The 21,048-nt window shown below is 42.1% G+C and overlaps 1 protein-coding gene across 9 annotated transcripts in view; it reads right to left on the reverse strand.

Moving 5' to 3' along the window:
- The window catches only part of MYOCD (myocardin), a 93,771-nt gene that overhangs the window by 63,138 nt on the left and 9,585 nt on the right, over nucleotides 1-21,048 (reverse strand). For 8 of the 9 annotated variants that reach the window (XM_019481864.2, XM_019481870.2, XM_019481869.2 and 5 more), the window contains exons 2-3: nucleotides 11,518-11,583; nucleotides 3,358-3,413 (exon numbers count right to left, since the gene is read on the reverse strand). In XM_019481864.2, coding sequence (XP_019337409.1) covers nucleotides 3,358-3,413; nucleotides 11,518-11,583 — 122 coding nt within the window. Of the gene's footprint in view, nucleotides 1-3,357; nucleotides 3,414-5,467; nucleotides 5,512-11,517; nucleotides 11,584-21,048 lie in introns of those variants that run through there. The other variant, XM_019481867.2, reaches the window with a different exon arrangement.

The raw sequence follows: 21,048 nt of genomic DNA on the forward strand, positions 1-21,048 counted from the left end.
GGCAAAGGGGGACAATGGTCATCTTTCATAAGTGCAGTAGGGTTTGTTGTAGCCATGAGAATCCAGGAAATATGCAAGAAGCAAGGGTTTCTGGGTGATATCTTTTACTGGACCAACTCTATAGTTGGCAGGGATGTTAGACAAATTTTGGGGTACAAAGTTGTTTTTTTTTTGTGGCTCAGACCAGAGGAAAGGCATTTTGCACCTGAAAGCTTGTTGAAGACCTCTCCCCACTATAGTTGGTCCAATAAGAGATATCACCCTGCAAAAAAACCTTTATTCTTACATCTGTTTGTAAGAGCAACTATGATTTAACTTACAAAGTACATCTGCTTAGATACTTTCAAATTTTGGTGGATAAAGGGATCAAACTTAAAAAAAAAATAAAGAAAAAAATAACCTTATTTTTTTCACCCAGCTATGGACCTAGCCAAAAAGTCCAGAGTTCAATATTTTTTCAGTGAAAATGGACATATGAAAATTATCCATAAAATTGTTCCCTACTTTTAACCAGCCCAATTATAAAAAAAGCACAGAAATGTGGTGCACATCTTGCTGAGGGCAGCTTGTTGCTTCAGTCCTGTTGATGGTATTATGGAGACAGTTACCCTTTTGCATAAGGGCAAAACTTTATGAGTTTGGAGTCAGAAATCAAAAACTAATAAGAACCCTTAAATATATGAAATATTGCAAAAACACTGCTACATCACTAGAGTTAGCAATATGGAATCTATGTATGTTTTGTGGGGTAACAGCTGAATTTAGTGGGCAGCATCTGTGTGTGGGCTAGAGCTATTTATTGGGAGGTAGAATTTGTACTCAGAGTACTTGGCTTCTTTAGCACAGTCTCAATAGCATGGGGTATACATGGCAATTCCTTTCCCACTGAGTTGGTGAGTCTGTCCCCCAACAGTAAGCACTTTAAGGCAATGGTTCTCAACCTTTCTGGACTTGAGGCACCCCTCCATAACTTTTGTGAATTGAATAGCATCCAATTTAAAAAACTAATGTATATATTGCAGGACGTACCTCCTTATACAGGGGCTGAGCTTTAGGGGTTAGGGATTGTCCAGGCAGGGATAAGCCTGAGCCTGGCTTATTTGCTTGTCTTATCTTCTTATTGCCTCACACCTCATGGCACCCTTCAAAGGATCTGGCAGCATCCCAGAGTGGCCTGGTGCCCTGATTGAGAATTACTGATTTAAGGACTAGTTTAGATTGTTGATTTGCTCCAACTGGAGTCACTGGTGTGGTAATGCTGGTACAACCCCTTTTGTTAGCAGGCAAAACAACAAGGTAGACATTTCTACTGCCTTTAGTTTATCTCAGTGGCAGCTTTCTATCCATTTAAGTGGCAATTTTGGCACTTACATACAGATAGTGATTCTTTCACCTGCAACATGGACATGTAATTGTGTGCATGTAGACTGAGTCGGTATTTATATGCGTATTGTAGATGTACACCTGGATCTAAGCCCTGAAAATGTAGGATGCCAGAAATACTTGACTACCAGATGGAGGAAGAATGCCCTCCTGTGTTTTCATCCCAAGACTTGAGTGTTTAGAGCACTTATGCAGGATGTTAGAGACCTGAATTCTATGTCCCCTTGCCCAGAAGGTGTTTAAAGTTGGCTCTCTCTGACTTCCTAGCACAGCACTCTAACCACCATGCCACAGTATGTAGTTCCTCCTTCAGCACTCTTTGGAAGCTGGCAGCTAAAAGAAGGAGCTATGCAAGGCCATGAAAAAGAAAACAAGGTGTGTGACTAAGTGAATGACTGCTGGCTCTGGAATTCTAGCTTGAACCCTTAATCCCAATGGGGTAACTTCCCCACTGTGCTGCCCTTCAATGCAAAAGACACTGGCTCAGCTTCAAAAGCAACTCTGGAGAGCAGTTGGGATAATGAGTTGATGCTTAGAGCACTGTGCTGGGCAGTTAGAGGGTAGGTCTACACATGCTATTAGTGCACATGAATAAACTCCGGAGCTGATTGCTCTGGAGTTTTTTGCTTCTGGGTGCGCTATTGAGACATGCACCTAGGAACAATTAACTCTGGAGCAATCAGCTCTGGAGTTTATTCATGCACAGCATGTGGAGCCCAGTCAGAGCAGCCCCAGCTGGCAGAGGACCTTGGAAGGGGGTGGGGGGTCAGCCTGCCAGCCCAGGGCTGCTCCAACTGGGCTCAATATGCTATGGAGTGGATAGCTAGGGAATTAGGGTACTTCAGTGCAGGGCTAGGTGGCAGGCAGCCCCCACACTGAAGCATCCTTGTGCTTGAGCCAGCCAGGTGAGCATTTACATGTGTGCTGCGATGCACAAAAAACTCTGTAGCAGGTACTACTCTGCTATAGAATTTATTAGTTTCCTGTGCCCTAATAGGGGCTCGTGTGCAGATGCTGAGACATTTATTGTGGAGCTAATTAGCTCCGCAGTAAATGTCTCATTTAGACACACCCAGAGAGATGCAAATTAAACCCCTTGTGGGCAAGAGTGGCCTAAAATTCAAATATCTGGTTTCACAGGGGAGTTACTTCATCCCTCAGTTTTTGGGGAGAAAACCAGAGAGGCCTCTTCTCCTACCAGCAACTGGTCACTTTTCATGGACTTACATCTAGATATGTGCACATGTACCCAGCCAGTGCATAGCCCTACTGAGCATTCTCAGTCTATGCATACAGGCTTGCATGGCCACCATGCAAAGAGGGGGTCATAAAGGGCCAGGGAGATGGACAGAATTGCACAATGGAAAATAGAATTCTGTTGCACCTGCTGTGTTGGAATCTATTACTCGGTCAAGTAGGGATAAACTCCATTGGTGCCAGTACCTGGAATTTAACCTGCCTTTACCATGAGTTGCACTGGAATAGTAATGGCTGTAATTGGTCAAGAAAACTCCTAATTCAATGTATTCAAATGCATACAAACAAAAGATGGAGTGTTGGCATTTTTTCCTGAAGATCCTAGAAGAAATGAGGGGCCAGCTAAGGGATTTCTATAACTTGCCCCAAGAATCTCTTCTTTACCCCAGGGATCAGTCTGATCTTCCCCAGAGACTACTCTCTTCATCTCTGTAACCCAACTCTCACATATTTCCTAAATTCCCTCGATCACTAGTTTACACATATTTCCCCTGGACAGTATGACACAGAGGACCACAATGCAGGTAGAAGAGAAGACCTGAGCCAGTAATTTTAATGGGAGCAAGATTAGGTTTAAAGACTGTAATGTTGCTTTTTTACAGATTCTCTTTCTGATTCTACAGGAATCTATGCAGACTTGTAAGATAATATGCAAATTGATACAGCATTCATTCATTCATTCATTCATTCATTCATATAGATGTTTTCAAAATTTACCTTGGCTCTCTCCAGGCTTCTCCTTTGTTCATGGAATGCAGATGGACTTTTTAGTGCTGCAATAGGAAACAGAAGCACAATCAGCACAGCAGTGGTAGCAAGCAGCCACTGGAATATTCAAAAACAAAATTTTAATGGGTGGTATAAAAATAGCAACACAAACTAGCTGATCTCTTTATTGTGCTATCTAAAAATAATTCAGGAAAGCTATGGGAAATCCCAGTCTCTCACAGCCAGCTTGTGGCAGGAGAGCAGAAGGGATGGTGAGCAAAGGGCGAGCAAAAGACACATGGACAGGTGTAGGCTTTGCAGCTCAGTGTTCTACAGGATACGTCATAATCCAGGTGAATCCAGGTGCAGCTTTTACCTGGAGAGCTTTTTGCGAATTACAGTGCCATGAAATGCTGCCTGAGAACAAAGTGGAGAGTGGGGAGGAAGAAACAAGGGATCAGTATCCAGGAGAGAAAGGAAACCTTGCTGAGAACTTGCCAGGAGATCAGAGCTTGTGGATGTTCCATACTGTGAAGCCTCTAGGGTAAGGAGGCCCAAGCAAGATAGGGGAACCTAAGAAAAGGATCTCATTACTCTTCAGTCAGAATGCAGGAAGAGCAGCTTCACTGGCAACTGTATAGTCAGTACAGATTTTGGAGGGTTTTATTATCTGCTCTTTGCCTCACATGCTCCTCTCGCTGAGTACCAACTTGCTTTCTGTTTGCAAACTAACTCTCCTTCACCTCTACAACTCTTATCCTATGAGCAACACAGCTTTGGTTCTGCACCTTGGCAGTTCTCCACTGTGTTTTACTGAGAAACGTATTTTATTGAGCCTACTGCCCAGTGGGGTGTGTGAAAAGTGTTGATAACACACTGTATAGAAAAACTTTGCATAAGGGGGCCACTGACTCAGCCTGGGCACCAACGTCAGCAGGCCACTCTGGTCACCACTTCCAAACACTTTGGCTTTCCCTAGAGAAGGCTTTCCAGAGAAAAAGGAATGGCTAGACTTTTTTCACCCCCTTCAAAACATTATTTCTGTGCAAGGGTTGCCAATCTGGTTTCCAGTCATCTAGTGAAAATCCTTATGGCATCCTGTTGGGACAACAGCATTTGGAGTTGAAAATTAGGGTCATTTGTGAGTTTGTTATTTACAGATTCTGTAAAACACCAATTAACAGTTGGAATCAGATTCCTAGAGGCTTACTGAACAGAGCCTGTTTCCAATGTTGTTTGAAGCTTCTAATGTTAATATTTGGACCTTTATTTTAAATTAAATTGAAATTTATTTCTGGCTGAAAATCATTGTTTCCAAGGTGCAGAAATAAAGGCTGTGGGAACAAAAAGCCCCACTTTGCTCCATGTGGCATTATTCTCATCTGTAGGGTTTAAATGACAGTAGCAGTTGGAATCACTAGGATGAGTCTTTCAGGGTTCCCACTGAATTAGTTTTCTTGCTCAGAAGAGAAAACAGAATCAAGTAACATCTTTGATTCTGACACTAAATGTGATGATTTTCACACATCTGTAGGAGCTGTTTTCTGCAAATATTAGGGTCTGTTTCATTTAACATCATTTGATTAACCTCCTTGCTTCTTGTCCCCCATTGTAAATGTAATTTAAAAAGGGACAGAAATTCAGTTTAGACAAGGCTCAAGAAAACAGGGGTCAGTCAAAAATTCCAACATGAAAGAGTAAAAAGGAAACTCAGGAAGAACAACTAGATGCCTATATGAAGTCTAGGGGAACACCTGGATCAGCTCTTGGAAGAAGCAAGAATCCAGTGGGGGAAAAAACAGGATGAATCACAATAAAATTCAAGAGGCCAGAAGGCCTTTTCCTGTGTCTGACGTTTGAAAAGTAGACAGACAGACAGACAAGGTAGCATTTCTGTGCCATGCTCTGGTGAGCAGCCAGTAAGAGTGGTGACAGCTGATTTAGTTAAAAGCAAATTAACAGAATGCAAATGAAAAAAATGAAATAAGCAACAGACATTACTTTTTATAGCCCAGTTCACTAAAAAGTTCTAATGTTACAAGGTTTCTGCGGGCAGGAACTGATCAGGTCATACTTCATGCTACTCATGCTGAAAGTGTTGCAGTATTTAGTCATTTACCAAGGTTTTGGAGGAATTATGTGGATACTGCAGCTGGTATTAGTCTGCAAAACAAATAAAGGTATATCTAGCACCAGTTCTTCATATAAGATCTCAGGTAATTGTGGGCTGAAATTTAACAACTCAGAAGTGCAGTGGCTTGGAGATGATTGAACAGAGCTGCTGGACTTGACGTGCCAATTTTAGGCCTATATTTTGCCTTTAAGTTTCAGCCTTGTGTGGGAGCCTGAAGACTTTCTATATGTAGCAAGAGCCCCAGCATGACTGGCCAAAATTACTCCAGAGGCTCTCAAGAGCAAACTTTTGCAGGAGCAGCTCCACTGCCCTTTAAATAGATACGGTAAGCCTCTAGCTGTGCAGGCCATTGCAAGGAATACAGCTCCCCTAACCCTCTCTTCATGCCAGCCCAGAACTGTAGACTTTGGGTGGGCCCTGCACAGGGCACCAAGAGAAGATCCTTGTTCTTTTCCCAGCTTGGTCTCCCACATCTAATGAATCACAATCTGTCTTTTGGGGATCATGAAACATACCCATTTAGGATACACAGGATTTTATGAATTAGGTTTTCCAGAAGGTTAATTTTCTCAGGAAATCAGTCCTTCCAAATTTTCATCAAGACAGTAAAATGACATCTGGAAAAGAAGTTCAATAGTACCGGTATATCTTGTAGTTTGCTCTTGCCATTTCATTCAGCCTACTATACCTAGTAGAATGGGGCAGGTTATGGTCCCAGCTGCATTGGTGTGATTCTGAAATTACTTCATGAACTTCATGAAGTCTGATTCTCGCTTCATTTTCATGGGTTCCAGCACATACAACTCCATCAGTGGATTCCAGGGTAAAGTTGCCGAGAGGTTGTTCTTTCTTACTCATCTGCACTTATTTTTAGCGTATTTGTAACCAATGCATCATTTTAGCAGAAGATCTATTATTTTAACTGTATGAGAATAGCTGTATATAAAATCCTAGAAGCCCTTTTTGGAGTCTTGCAGCTCAGACAGCAAGCTCAGTAAATTCAGCCTGTTTGAACACAAAATCTTTTTTCCCGCTTGGTGTTGCTGTTTGTTTATCTGGGCAGTTCCAAAATGTTTTCCACTGAAGAGGCCAGAAGAGAAGATGAAGCTTGAGCAATTCTCCCACTAGCTAGTCCTCTCCACTTCCCCCTCCCCCATATCTTCTTCACTGTGGGAGTCATTTATGAAGCTTTCATTTCTCTTCCATCTACAGTCTACCTGTGAGAGTGAGAGCAAGGCTGATTTTTACCTTTATTTCCCTAACTGCTTTAATCATTCCAGGTGGGACTTACCACAGATTTTTTACAACACAAAAATGTTCTGACTGTGTGGTGCATTCAGATAGAGCCCCAGGATGATTCTCTTTGGGCCTATTCCTGCTGCATGCTAAGCTGTCTCAGCTTGATGCATGCTGTATCATTGTTTGCAGTTTTTTCTTTAACGAGCTTTCAATAATGACTACAAACAGCAGTGGTGGTCAGCACCTCCATGGGCTTTTGCATACATTCATAGATCATGGATTTGCACAAAGAAAATACTTTTTTAAATGATTGTGCCCACTGATGTTGTATTAATATGAATACTGAACTATCTCTTGTTCTGTCCTCTGTGTAAAAATCAGTGGATCGCTTATATAGAGGGGGTCAAAATCTCTTTAATGGAATTATTCCAGCAGAAAATTTGGGCAAGTGATTTTAAAATATCCTGGTGGAAAATCCAGGACTATGTGCAGTCTTGGATCAATTACATCATTAAGATCTGGTATAGCATGACTATTATACATTTGAAGCAGCTTTCTAACAGTACGGGTAGCTCAATCATATCCAGTTTTAGTGTTTTATTGGAGCTTAAATTTTAAAACCATTGTCTCTGAATTTATAGAACTACTATTTCTAATACACTATAGACACTGAGCATTATAGCAGCTCTACCTCATTCCATACTCACCTTCAGATAGCATATGGAATGAGGTTCCAGTCCATGTGTACCTCCAGGAACTCAACTTACATGGGCACACCAAGTCCCAGAGAATACAGGAAGATCATAATTAAACAAACTTTTATTGTTGGTACAACATAATTATGCATGCACAAAATATGCTTTTAAGGCCTTTGTAAGTTGAATAAATCAAAATGCATTTCCACTGGAATAACTGGTGGCAACTAACAAATGCAGAGCTTCCCTTTTGTCAAATATAAAGCATCAAGCTTTTCTGCTGAGGTAACAGAGCTGTTAAAGATTTGTACATTTATTCTTATAATGGCAGCGTATTTCTTTGCCCTCATTCTCATTTGGGGAAACCAACTGGCATAATGGTAATCCTGAAAGTGAGAATCTGGCAAAACTAAAAACAATGAGAAAAGACTATTTATGTATCACTACTTGTCCCCGGCTTAATGCTGGTGCCATACCATACTACGTGCAAGGTATAAGTTTGTTATAAAGCATTAGGTCCCCAATCCTAAAAGTAAATGTACCTCATGCATTCATACCAGCTGGAGATTTTTCAAGTGCACAGACCTGTATGTTCATATCACTCCAGTGTACATGTGTGAGATAGGGCATTTTGCATATTCACATTAAGTGCCCACTTTTAAAGTATGGGAGATATTAGAGGTGGTATAGAACCTGACAGTCTTGCCAATTCTTCTGATTTTATTGTAAGTCTTCCAATATTTGGGACTTAAAGTCCCAGCTCTTGGAATCATATGATCTTATCTACTACTCTTCCTAGCTCTGAGGAAGATTTAATAGTACAAACCCTGAAAAGTTAAAAATAAAAAAGCAAATAAAAATAACTCAACATTTATTATTTTTAAATAATATTTTAAAATATATTATATTATTATTAAATGATTTTTGAACACTAGAGATTGGCAATACTGTACTGATTGTCTTGTATAGCTGTCAACACAGATAATCTGTGAAAGGGGCAGAATGAAAGAGAAATAGTGGAAGAGCCAGGTATTGCATGGAATGCCACAGCCATGCTGTTACTGAAATGTCTTGTTACTGAAGAACAGAAAGCATACCTGCTACTGCCCTCTATTTAGATTTAACACCTGTTTAACAGCATTTCTTAAGAGTACCCATAGAGTCAAGCTCAGTAACCAAAAGAAAGAGGGAGAAAGCAGCATGAAAGAAGTGTAACAGACCTTGCAAAGTCATGAATTTTAACAACGATCCTAAAGGAGACCATGATGAGACAGAAGTGAATATAGACAATTTTTTGCCTGTGTTTTTTCTGGCTTATGCTCAACATGTGTTTAACAGGGCTCAAAGGATGTTTGAGATCTAGAAGCAAAATTCTATTACTCTTGTGCATATAAATGGCAGTTTTTTCAACCATATAAGTGACCTATTTGGTATTTACACACAGTTTGTGATTCTACTTTACCTGGGCAGTCTGGATAAGTCAGTGTACATGTAGAAAGTGCATATGTTCAATAGGCTTTGTACTGGCTGGGCAGATGCATGGCTATATACACACACTGATAGTGAGAAGTGTAAATCAATACCATGTGATGAAGAATAAATACCCTCCCATGTTTCAGCTCCAATAACTAAGTGATTAGGTCACATGCCCAGGAAACTGGGAAACCTAGGTTTTGGGTCCCCTCCAACAAGTGGAAGTGCAAACTTGTGCCTCTCCAGCTTCCACATGTAGACACTCTACCCCGTTCCTCAAGTCATAGGGCATGTTGTCCAGTGTCTCTGGCATTCTCCCTTGTCATCCAAGAGCAAGAAACACGTGAAGCTAGGAGGAAGCAGCAATGCTTTCCTGCTCTGTAAGGGAGCAATATCGTAGTTCTACCTGGCATCTGGTAGCATAACTGAGTTGTGGGGCGTAGGGGAGTGGGGCAGTGATAGAGGCAGCAGCCCTGGACGCTGCCTTTGTGGCGTGTGGACGGAGTGCAAAAATAGTTGCAAACACAGTGGCATCTCACTGAGTGCCACTACCTTGAGTGTCATGCAGCAGCCCGGCTACACCTCTGCCTGGATCTTTCATCTCAAGTGGGGCAAGATCTTCTGCATTGCCTTCATGCTAGGAGGAACTGAATATTAAATGCAAAGTGCAATGACTCAGCTTCAAAAGAAGCAGGAAAGGAGTTTGTCTTAGACTTAATCTGTGGTGTCAGGTGTGGGGCACTATCCTGGCAAATGAGTGATGTGATCAAACCCTCTCAATGTGACAGGTTGGGGGGGGGGGCAGAGGAGGGGTTAGAACCAAAGTTTTCTGCTTCCTGAGCAAGGTGCACTAATGTATGTGTGCTTATGCATCTACATTGTAGGAGTAATAGACTAGGAAACTGGTTGTACATGCTGAAAAAGGCCACTCACAGGGCTGGAAAACTACCATTTAATTGTATAAAGTGAAATAGGATTCTAGCTGCCTCCTCTTCACTGATGCTGCTTGCTGGCTTTACGCTCCTGGGGCAGTACAGATATAAGAGACAGATTTAGTCTTTCCCTTCCTGACTTTTACATGCTGACATGGTACTGTTGGGCTTGGCTTTCTGACACAGGAGAGGGAGGAGTCAAGTGAAAACATTGTTCTATAGTCTGTGCTGGACTGCGATCTGGCAAATGAAATAAAAGCTTGCAAACCTGTAGTGGAAGAAATCCACTTAGTTGAGGAGAGAAAGAGTTACAGCAGGGCAAAGTACCCACATGCTCCTGGCATCCTGGGTCCCAAAACAGGCAGGTTCAGGTGGGGATGCAGAGAAGATGCACTGGCCCCCAAGAGATGTTTTGGTTCAGCTTGGCTGAAAAGTGGTCTCTATCAGTGCACCCCTGATGGGTTGCTGGCTATACTCTGGAGCATCAGCATGTGCTACATGATGCTACATCAGCATCATGTAGCACATACTGTGTGTGCTACATGATGCTACATGTAGCACACATCATGCTCCATGATGCTACATATAGCATGTGCTACATGATGATACAGCCACTGTTGATCCAGGGGTTGTATCCTCTGTGTTGGTGCTGGGGAATCTTGCCTTTGGTTTTTATTAAACATTATACAGTTATACTCCCTTATACAACTGTGAGCTCCTGTATTTGTTAAAAGGAGACTTGCAATTGACTGGCCTCAGGCTTCTTGAGGGGGGAAAAGTCAAACCTTTTACAGTATCACCCCCCGGCCCCCAGAAACATCCAGTAAAATTAGGCAGATATGTCAATGTCTCTGTCAGTTTGCCTTAAGTTTACTGCCTGTCTGAACAATGGCTGCCATTTCCTCTGCTTTTGGGCCAGTTCCTACCACATGCAGGGCAACATGCTGCATGAGTTAATGCCACAACTGCATTGAATTCCAGAAGAGCAACTGTACTTGGCACACCCAGGAGACACTTTACACCATCCCACATAAAACACTTCCAGAGAAGTGGTGGAGCTAAGCCAGCTGTGCTGCTATGCTGACTAATAAAGTGCAAAGCATCACAAAAAGTAGGAGTACTGCTCTCCTGAGGATGATGGCCAGTGAAGATGATGGCCACTGAAGCTGTAAGATTTGGGTAGTTCCACTCACAACAATTTGAGCCTCTGTTATAGTCTGTGCAGCAGACTCACAGACCTAGAGATAAAATGCCAGTTAGAACAATGATGCTTCCAGAGCCATGACAATTAACACTGCTAGCGCTCTCCCATTGCCAAATTTACAGACACAGGAGGAGCCCCATGGTCTGGATGACAGCCCTGCAGTCACGCCATGGCTGGATCTGGCGAACAGAGCTGGGCCAGAGTGTGGGGCTGTGCTGTGGCTGCATCCAGCACGCAGGGTGACTCTAGTTCACACCCGCAGACTGACTCCATATACTGATCCTGTTCTGAATCAGGTCTGCAGAACAGTCCTGCACATGGGATACAGCCCACAGACCAACCCGATGCCACTCATCCAGTCTGCAGAGCTAAAGGCCTGTAGCACCACTAGAGGCTATCATCACATCATCTATCATCACATCATCTACTGGTGACTTGCTTGAGTTCTAGGCTGTTTGTGGATGCAGAGAGAGGGGTAAGGAAGGTACTCACGTGGCATGATGCCCTGGTCCGCCAGCTGCTCTCGGGTTCTTCTCTGCTGAAGCCGTAACTGTAAAACTATTAAAGAAGGTATATCAGGAAGAGATTTTTTTTTTTTTCCTGAGGCAAGCATCTTTCAGTAAAGAACCCTACTAAAGAGCTCTCAGAAATACAGCCAATGATTTTGATTTCTGGGAAGAAAAGACAGGATTCAGTTAGTACATTAAGAAAGAGCAACTTCCAAGAGGAGGAATGCTCATGCACAACAGGAGGGAAATCAAGAGGCAGCCCATCACTGTGATGCTGTTTTACTTAATAACTGGTGGCTAGGACAGTGTTTTTGCATTGTGGTGCAGAAGTGGAAACAAAAGAAAGGAAGAGAAGGGAAGAAGAAGGGACTTTGGCAGAGCATTCTCTTGCTCTCCAGGACCTTAGGTTTTACTTAAAAATGGAGGGAGAATTAACTTCCCCTTATTGGACCACAATGGGCACATCTACATGTGCGCATTTACTGCGCAGTAACCGAAACTACTGTGCCGTGTGGGCTCACATCTACATGTGCATGCATGTACTGTGCAGTGAATATGGTGACTTATATCGATTTGAGCATAAATTTGACACCTGCATTATGCAGGTATCAAATTTACGCCCAATTAGTTACTGCACAGTAACACACATGAAGATGCCATATTGAGTAGTAACACTGTGTGTGTGCTTTAATGCCTGCATGTGGAGACACCTGCCTATTCCTGCCAACTGCACAGTAAATTTAAACCTGCGTCAATGCACATGTAGACATGCCCAATAGGGAGGAAGTCTAAAGTCTATATCTCCTGGAATCTATACTAGCTTTCTGTTCTGTTTTTTTTCTAAGGCTCATGGCAGATGTTACATGGCCTGTGTGTTACATGTGAGTATCACATAAAAAACTGTAACATGCAAGAACTTAAACCAGATTATCCCTGGATAAAAATAGCAGATCAGCTACAGTGAAGTTGCTCATTATAACAACAACTTTTTTGCAGTGCAGAAGTATCCTGCAACACTTTTAATGTGTGCTCAGTTGGCATGTTATGATTTGAGCTATAATATCCACATGAGTAACAAATGTAACGTTTGCCAGGGGCCTAAGTGGTGCCAGGACAACTTAGCTGGAGGGTAGACAACTAGGAGGACTTCAGTGGCTGAAGTGCAGGATTGCACCTGGTAGATTGCAGCGTGGTGTTTACAAATGTATGCTGTGGCCATAAAAGGAGCAAAGATTTCCTTCATCCACTATCACATTTGGGAGATGCTTCGTGGCTCTTTTATTGATTTGTGACCTCCCAGACAAGGTAAGCAACAAATCCAAGAAAAAAGAAAAAGTGAAAGGGACCAAGTAAAGATACTAGGGAGTCTTGTAGTGTGTGTGTGTGTGTGTGTGTGTGTAGGACTGGGGGTGCCAACAGCCACTCACTGGACAGCAGGCCACCTCCCATGCATAATGCCAGAACTCTAATATTATTGTAAAGGCAGAAGCATCAGAGTTCTGGGCAACTAAGTATATATCCCAGCTTACTGGGGGCTGGTTATAATGTGAATGAAAAGGTATTTTGAATATATGGGAACATGGGGAAATTGTGAAACTGAAAATGATAAGCAGCTAGTTTTGTTTAGGTTCAAGCACTGCCATTGTCTGAGACAAGATCATGATTTCCAAAAGGGATTTTTAAGTATGCAGAAATTGCATATTTTAAATGATGCAGATGCTATTGCTCTGGGACTCTTTGACACCCTGTGAATCATAACACCATTGTTCTCCCTGCTACTCTCCAGATGAGTGTTTGCTGTTAGGAGATTCTACTCCAATCTCTGTCCATTATGTGGTAAATATCATCATACTATATTGATGTCGCATAATAAGACAAAATCCTTGGAGCAGTTGGTTTCACTTAATGGCTTTTGCCAGCCTCCAAGATATTTACAATCAGCTATGCTGACTAGAGGGATAGGAAGCCCAGCACAGGGCAAATAGGGTCCAGCAGTTCAAGGAACTATTTTGATATCTGTGGGGCCGGGAGTAGGATGCACTGGAAATTGCCAAACTGTATATAGTACTGAGCTCGCTCATCCGCTTGTGCTGCTAATTCTACTCCTAGAGTTTAAACCAGTGCTTTCTCTGCTCCCTTGTCCACATGGCAGTTACCCTATTTCCCTTTCCATAAATTTTGGATGCAGCCTGGATGCAGACATTTGCAGCTGTGGGGTCCTGCAAAATGCAGTAAGAAGTTAACACCAAGCCTGTAGAAACATATTGCTTTGTGGAACTATGGATCACTAGTACGAATGCCTTTGGAAAGAAGCTTTGACAGGTGTATACCAGTTACTGAGCAGAGAAAACCTCAGTTTCTGCCCAGAATCAAATAAATAATTCTTTTTCCTCCCAATGAAAATCATGTGCAAACTCTCTATTGATATTTCAAGTATCCTAAGACAGGATCCTAAATCCTATGGAGTATAGCCTGTACTACGGGGCATAGTATATTCTGCTTTTGTGGCATGAACTGGTAGGTGGTGTATTGTCTTATTTCGGTTACAGTTTCCTATGCCTATATAAAGTAATATACTTTACACTCTTTTGCTTACTTATCACTTATCACAGGAGTGTCAAACATATGGCCCATAGGCTGGATCTATCCCCTAGAACCACTCCATCTGGCCCACCATGCTACTGGAAGGCCATGGAGTTTGACGGTACGGTTAGCAGGGGCAGGGCCTGTTGCAAAATCCAGGGCACTATGGATCAGTGGACTTGGCCCCTGGCAACACTGACCTTGGTTATCCCATAGCTGCATGGCCCACAGCTGCTTGCCACATTGCCTTTGCAGTGGATGCTGCCACTGTTGTTGCCCCATGCCCTTATTTTGGGTCTGGCCTGAGGTTCAAAATTAGTTCAGCACCCTTGAATTATCCCCTCTGTTTTGTCAGAATTAATCTCTTCTGTATTTAATTGAATTGTAGGTCATGCCATTGACTTCTTCAGTTTTCCTCTCCATTAGCAGAAATTGAGTAGAAAGATACTAACAGGGGCACATGTTTTTTGATGGACAAAATATAACTGCATATTCATCTCCCACCTAGACACAACCCTATAAGAGGACTCCCATTTCTGAGCACCTCAGGACTTCGGGGTCATCCAGACCTGCCTCAGCTCCTTTCTCTTCCTCATTATCCTTCTGCTTTTGCCAGCAACTTGTAATATCCAGAATGAAACTTTCCTGATGTCTCAAATGGAGGTGAATAATGACAGCACTTCCAAAGGAGACTCCTTAGCATGAAGCTTCCTGAAAAGCCAATGCTTTGTAATTTTTCCATGTTCTGAATACACACAGTCTTACATTTGAAAGTAAATATTTAATGAAAGCCCCACATCAGATGATGTTTTCCTGCCAAGTTTCAGCACTTCTTCAGAGTTACATTTTTGCTGCGAGTAATAATGCAGCCTTAAGCATATGGTTGAGTCCACAAACATGCTGTTTTTATTAGAAACTCAAATGTAAAATTGGTTACCAGTGCTGTCAATAAGCAACAATCCATTCTTCACCATTGCACCTTTGTACCATTTCATATCCATGAAGTACTATTTTTCCAGGCAACAATTTTTCTTCTGACAGAAACCAATCTGTCTATGTATTTAACTGACCCCTATCACCACAAATTTCGTAACCTTCCTAAACAAGGCTATGTCCAGTCTACTTTTGCTCATACAACATTTCATTTAGGTTCAGGAGTGATAGCAACAGCTAGCTCCTTCCTGCTAAATATGTTCAACTCTATTGCCCCATGACCATTCTCTAGGGTCTGAAAGTGTAACTATATGAACAAAGCGTCTAGAAGAGTAAGCCTATATGCCTGCCACTGGTTAAACTATGTCTTTTTTGGAAGCATCTTTCTTTTTGTTGCATGAGTGCTGCTACTGGCAATACAGCCATTATAGGACCTTCTGCATATGTGGGCAATTGTATCAGCTTTGGTACAGAATCAGGGGTAGATCCAGGGTGTGTGTGTGGGCAGGGGAGGGATGTTTAGTGATGCAGTTGCACTCCCCTTTGATTCCTACTCTACCTAAACTTTAAAACTACCTGCCCTGGAGGAGTAGCAGCATTTCTATTCAGGCAGTGCTGAGGGTGTTAATTGACTTCATGGCTCATTTTAATGTACCTGATTCCTGCTAATCTCAGGTGCTAGTGAACCTCTCTCTTTTTTATGGTCTTGATGTCCCATTACTCAGGTTATCCTTTCTTCAGCAATACTGGTAACTGCTAGCCATTCCTGGCAATATCTCTTTTCTGTTTCACAGCCCTTCACTGTTTTCAGTCCCAGCTAAAAATCTTAACTTAGGTGTGGTAACATTAATTCAGGTGATTATTCAATCATTTCCACATGAGTTACAGTGAAGTGTTGGATGTACTGTCAAGCTGTTCAAGAAGGTTAGATTTTGTTTTATAAATCTGAATAAGAGATGTACATTTATCTATAATGATTACAGGGCTAATAAAATGATATCCTTTGACTATTTTGCCTAGTTTTTTGTGGTTTTGAATATGTAATCTAGTGAATTAGGGCACAGCCCAATAAAGTTATATTCATTTTTCCTTTGGTCTTAAACTCAATAATATAGCCCTAGGCCCCTAGCACCTTTGTGAAGTTTCTAGTTTCTTTTTACCTAGATAAAAATGTGCGATGTTGTACCAGACCTTCTGCACCCTGCTTTTCAAAGTCCTAGATCGGCCCATGTAGAGAACAACCCACTGGTGAGGATTAATGTGAGGGTAAACACATGCTGCTTATTCAATGGCCAGTAAGTACAGCGCTACAGCTATTAATATCTGCATAGGTGGCTGGGACCTTTGAATTGTAAATGTGTATATTCATATACTTTTGATTGATCATAGTCAACTTTCATGAACCCCTAAAGCATAGTCTGTGGACCCCCAGGGTCTGTGGACCACAGGTTGAAAACCACTGATCCAGAGAGACATTTCATCTCTTCCCTTGACACATTCCACGTGTCTCAGATTCCTCAGATTGTTCTACATTTTAGCCTTTCTGTTGTGTTAGGCCAGGCAGTGTGCCATGGACAAATGAGCAAGAAGATGCTAGCGGTCAGATCACTATGAGTTCACATATTGCTGCTTCTACTTCATAGCCTTATAATCAAGCACGGCTTCATTGTCCAGACTAACGTGACAATTGAATATGAAACACACCATTTTACAAATAAATTAACTGAGACATTGAACAAGGTCACTTGAGACAAAACTACAAAGATGACAGGTCTCCAGTGCAGTGGATATATAAGATTTAATGATATTGTCTTTCTTACTTAATATGTTAAATGTATGAAAATACCTTGTAGATAGCAACAAGTTCGTACACTTGGCAAGCAGGTTCCTTATGTATGAGCAAGCTGCACTCTGGTATTTCCAAAGTAAAATCTTGATTTTCCAACTTAAATCACATTTTTTTAACATTGCTTTCTGTATGTAATTCCACAGAATCTATTTTTTGCATGCACCTCTAACACCCATCCATACAAGACTCTAAACCCTGTCCCTTTAAACACAGTAGCACTGTCTTCGACCACTAAAGGTAAAAGGCTAGTTACAATACCTAAAAAAAGAGAGAGGTAGTTATGTCATGTTACCTCTACCCTGCCTTCTGCCTACAAGCAGGAGCAAGCTGTTGTGCTTTGTGGTCTAGAGTTGACCTCTGCACAGAAAGACCTATTTTGCCACCAGTAGAGTTGAATGTTTAGATTTTGACAGGCTTTTTACACTTGCTAAATAGCTATGACCATTTGTATAAGCACCCAGAATGGTAGGAAGCTTCAGGCAATGATAAGAATTGTTAACAGTACAGAATTAACATGAGACAAAAAATATGTGAATTACTGGTTCCTAGCTTCAGCACCTTCTTTAAGTCACATGGTTTTTCACAAGGGAAAAAGAAGCAGCTGCTGTTTGATGGTGTGCAGGCTAGGATTCTCTCTCTGTGGCACATTGAGGGTGATGCCAGGGTGGTACATACTCAAACCTAATCAAGTGTTGATGCTTTTTGGCAGCAAGCCAAGAACAGGGTGTAGTATAGAACATAGATGGGTTGTGACTTTGCAGAACTCAGACAGACCTGGAGAAATTTATCAGTCAGACCTGGGTGTACCAGTGCTCCTGCTGAGACCAAAGTTCCTGGCTAGACGGTCTTGCCCCTTGGCTCAGGGTCAGACCAACTGCCATATTTGGGGTCAAGAAGGAATTTTACCCCATGATAAACCATGCCTTAGTAATGCCTTATATCTCAACACTGCAAAGAAGGCAAGATTAATCAATCAGGAATAGATGAAAGGTTGCACAAGGTCACTTTTAGCAGAGTTGGAAGAGCTCTCAGTAACATCCAGATATCAGCTACCTACTGGCAATTCGGCTCCAAAAGACTCTTTCAATCCAGTCTTCCAGTTAGTTATGCTGTATGTAAACTGGGACTATTCTTGTTCTTCTGTTTGAGTATTTTTCACAGCCCTGTTGTAAGCTGGTCCACATGAAACAGTAGCATTCTACAGCAGGCAGCCTACAAAGGTAATTATTTAGCCCATGTCTGCCCTGTACTGCTGCAAGTGTTACTTTCAAACTCTGCCATGAGTTACATAGAAGATTATAGCAAAAATGACACTCAGACACATTTCAGATATAGGGAGGCTGTCCCCTTCTCAGGAGAACATGTCACTCTTGTGTGTAGGAATACAGGCAGTCCTTGACTTACAGTGTTTTGAGTTACAGCATTTCGCACTTACAACGTTTATAAATTGAAACCCTGTTTCAACTTTCTGACATCAGTTTTGACTTTACAATGCTTGATCCGATGCCATGCCAGCGAGCAAGTTCACTGCATCACCCATCTCCCTGGAGAACATCTTTTCCAAACTTCCTTGGACACCTTCTTTAAGAAAGCAGACAAGACTGTAGAAAAACCTGCAGCCGAGACTCCTGAAAATACTCCAGCCAGGACCCTTAAAAAAGTCCAGCATAGTCACTTCAAAGAAGTGTTTCCAAATCAGTATGATTGCTATTTACAATATAAATACATTAATGTAGCTATATTACTCATCTATAATGGATTGAGTACAAACTTCTGGGTTATTTTTTGTGAAAATAGGGTTTTGGGCCTTGGTTCAGGAACCAATCCCCCATTTATAACATTGTTTCCTATGGGAAAATCGGTTCCAAGTTACAACATTTTGACTTAAGACATGGTGTTCAGGAACCAATTGTGTTGTAAGCCCGAGGACTGCCGGTAGAGCTGTTTCTCTTAAAAAATCTGTGAGGCTTGTAGCAGTGGCCATCATGTTTAGAAGTTGCAAGAAGCTAATCATATTAGTAGTGTACATGTAAGTAAGCCTCAGTTGTCAAAGTGCAATTGCTTCACAAGTTATCAGACCCTACATATACTTTTAAAAGCTCCATTATAGAACATTGATAAGGTTTTTGTTTCCTCTCTGGATGCTCAATAAGGGCATTTCAGCAGAGGAGAAGCAGCACAGCTAAATGACACAGATGGGGGAAAGGTTGGGCACATCTATACAGGATGTTTACTGCAAAGTTGACTGATTAGCTCCTTAGTAAATGTCTTGGTGTCTACACATGCACCAATATTAGGCTGGAGTAAACTAATTTATATATGGGACTTATAAATACAAGTCCTAACCTACTGCAGAGCAAAAAACACTTTAGCAGTGCACACATAGATGCTGGAGAGCCTGGCTGAGGCACAAGGGTGCTTCAGTGTGGGGGTTGCTTCCCAGCTAGCCCTACACTGAAGTACCCTCGTGCCCCAGCCAGCCTCTTTGTAGTGTGTTGAACTGGGGAGAGCAACCCGGGGCTGACAGGCTGACTCCCAGGGTCCCCTGCCAGCCAGGGTTGCTCTGACCCAGCTCCATGTGCTGTGCCTGAATAAACTGCAGAGCTTATTGCACCAGAGTTAATTGCTCCTGAGCGCACATTCAAACGGTGCACCCAGAAGCAATAAACTCCAGAGCAATAAGCTACACAGTTTATTCAGGAGACGTAATAGCATGTGTAGAAGTGTCTAGTGAAACATAAATATAAAGTTCTGGCAAATACTTAAAAGGAACAAAGTGAATAGACGACTATGAAGTCCTGCTTCTAAACTCATTATTAGACTTATTATTGGTAGACTTAGACTTGTTGCCTTGGGTGACTTCAACATACATGCATTGTCTTCAGAGCTGAAGCAGGACTTCATGGCCTCCATAACAACAATGGGGCTATCCCAGATAATAACTGGGATGACAAATGAGGTGGAGCAGATGTTGTTGGTTTGCACTTGCCTGGAAAGAGGGATTCAGATCTCTGGGTGTGTTGTTAATATGCCTTTGTCATGGTCAAACAATTTACCTTCTAATGGCACAGATTCCTGTCCTCCACTGTTCCCACTGGGGTGATGGACCAGTTAAGCTGGAGACTCATGGAGTCAGTGGAATTCCAGAACTATAGGGGGTATTCCTACTGACTTTGGTGGCTACTCTGTCAGTGGTCTGGTTGAACTGTGGAATAACACATTTGCTAGAGAAACAGTGGCATCCTCATGTCCACTCCCACCGCTGTGGTGCAATCTACTTTTTTTGTGTGGGGACTGGCCTGGTCAATCCAAGTTGCTCTCATCTGGAAACCAAGTCATCTACTGTTTGCTGTGACTACAGACAAAATTGCTTGCATCTAGCACACTTGGGGAATGCCAGTCTAGCTGTGGAGTCAGAGTTTGGGGTTGCAGAATATTGTTCACATTTGTTTTTATGGATCCATTCAATTGTTGTTGCTCATTGATGCAAAGGATATGCTCAAGGGGATGCAGGCAGTCACCTGTGAATGGAACTCATTGCCCATGGAACCACATGCCCATCTTGGCTTGTAAAAGTCAGCAGGAGAAGATTGGCACCACTGTTGGTGAGGGTAGTCACTGCCTTCCTTCATGAGAACAGGGGGCTGCATGTTCTTAAGTCTGTCATTGTCCAGCCACTACTCAAAAAAAATCTCTTGACATTGAATCCTCAGGCAGCTATTGTCCTGTTTCCAACCTCCCCTTTTTTAGGAAAATTGCCTAAAAGCTCCAAGTATCTTTGGATAATATCAGATTCTGGCACCCCTTTCAGTCTTGTTTTCATCCTTAGTGGGCATGACTGCATGAGACACTTACTGCACATTAGCCTAATAACACGGTGCAGTAGTGTGGTGGTCAAAAAATATGCTAATAGCCTACTTCACATTGTTATTAGCTAATGCACAGTAAGCCTCACAAAATAACCATGCACCAGCACTATTGTGAAGTAACTCTACTTACTGTGCATTTGATTAGTACTTTATTAAGCAAGTAGTAAACTAAATGTAAGATGGGCAAGTAGTAAACTAAATATCTACAGTGCATTAAGGAATGTGTAGATGTGCCCAGTATAAGGTAAAGGCAGTGCTTTGCACCTTGGATTAGCAGAGA

Source organism: Alligator mississippiensis, chromosome 8 (genome assembly GCF_030867095.1).
Source record: "Alligator mississippiensis isolate rAllMis1 chromosome 8, rAllMis1, whole genome shotgun sequence".
Classification (NCBI taxonomy): domain Eukaryota; kingdom Metazoa; phylum Chordata; order Crocodylia; family Alligatoridae; genus Alligator; species Alligator mississippiensis.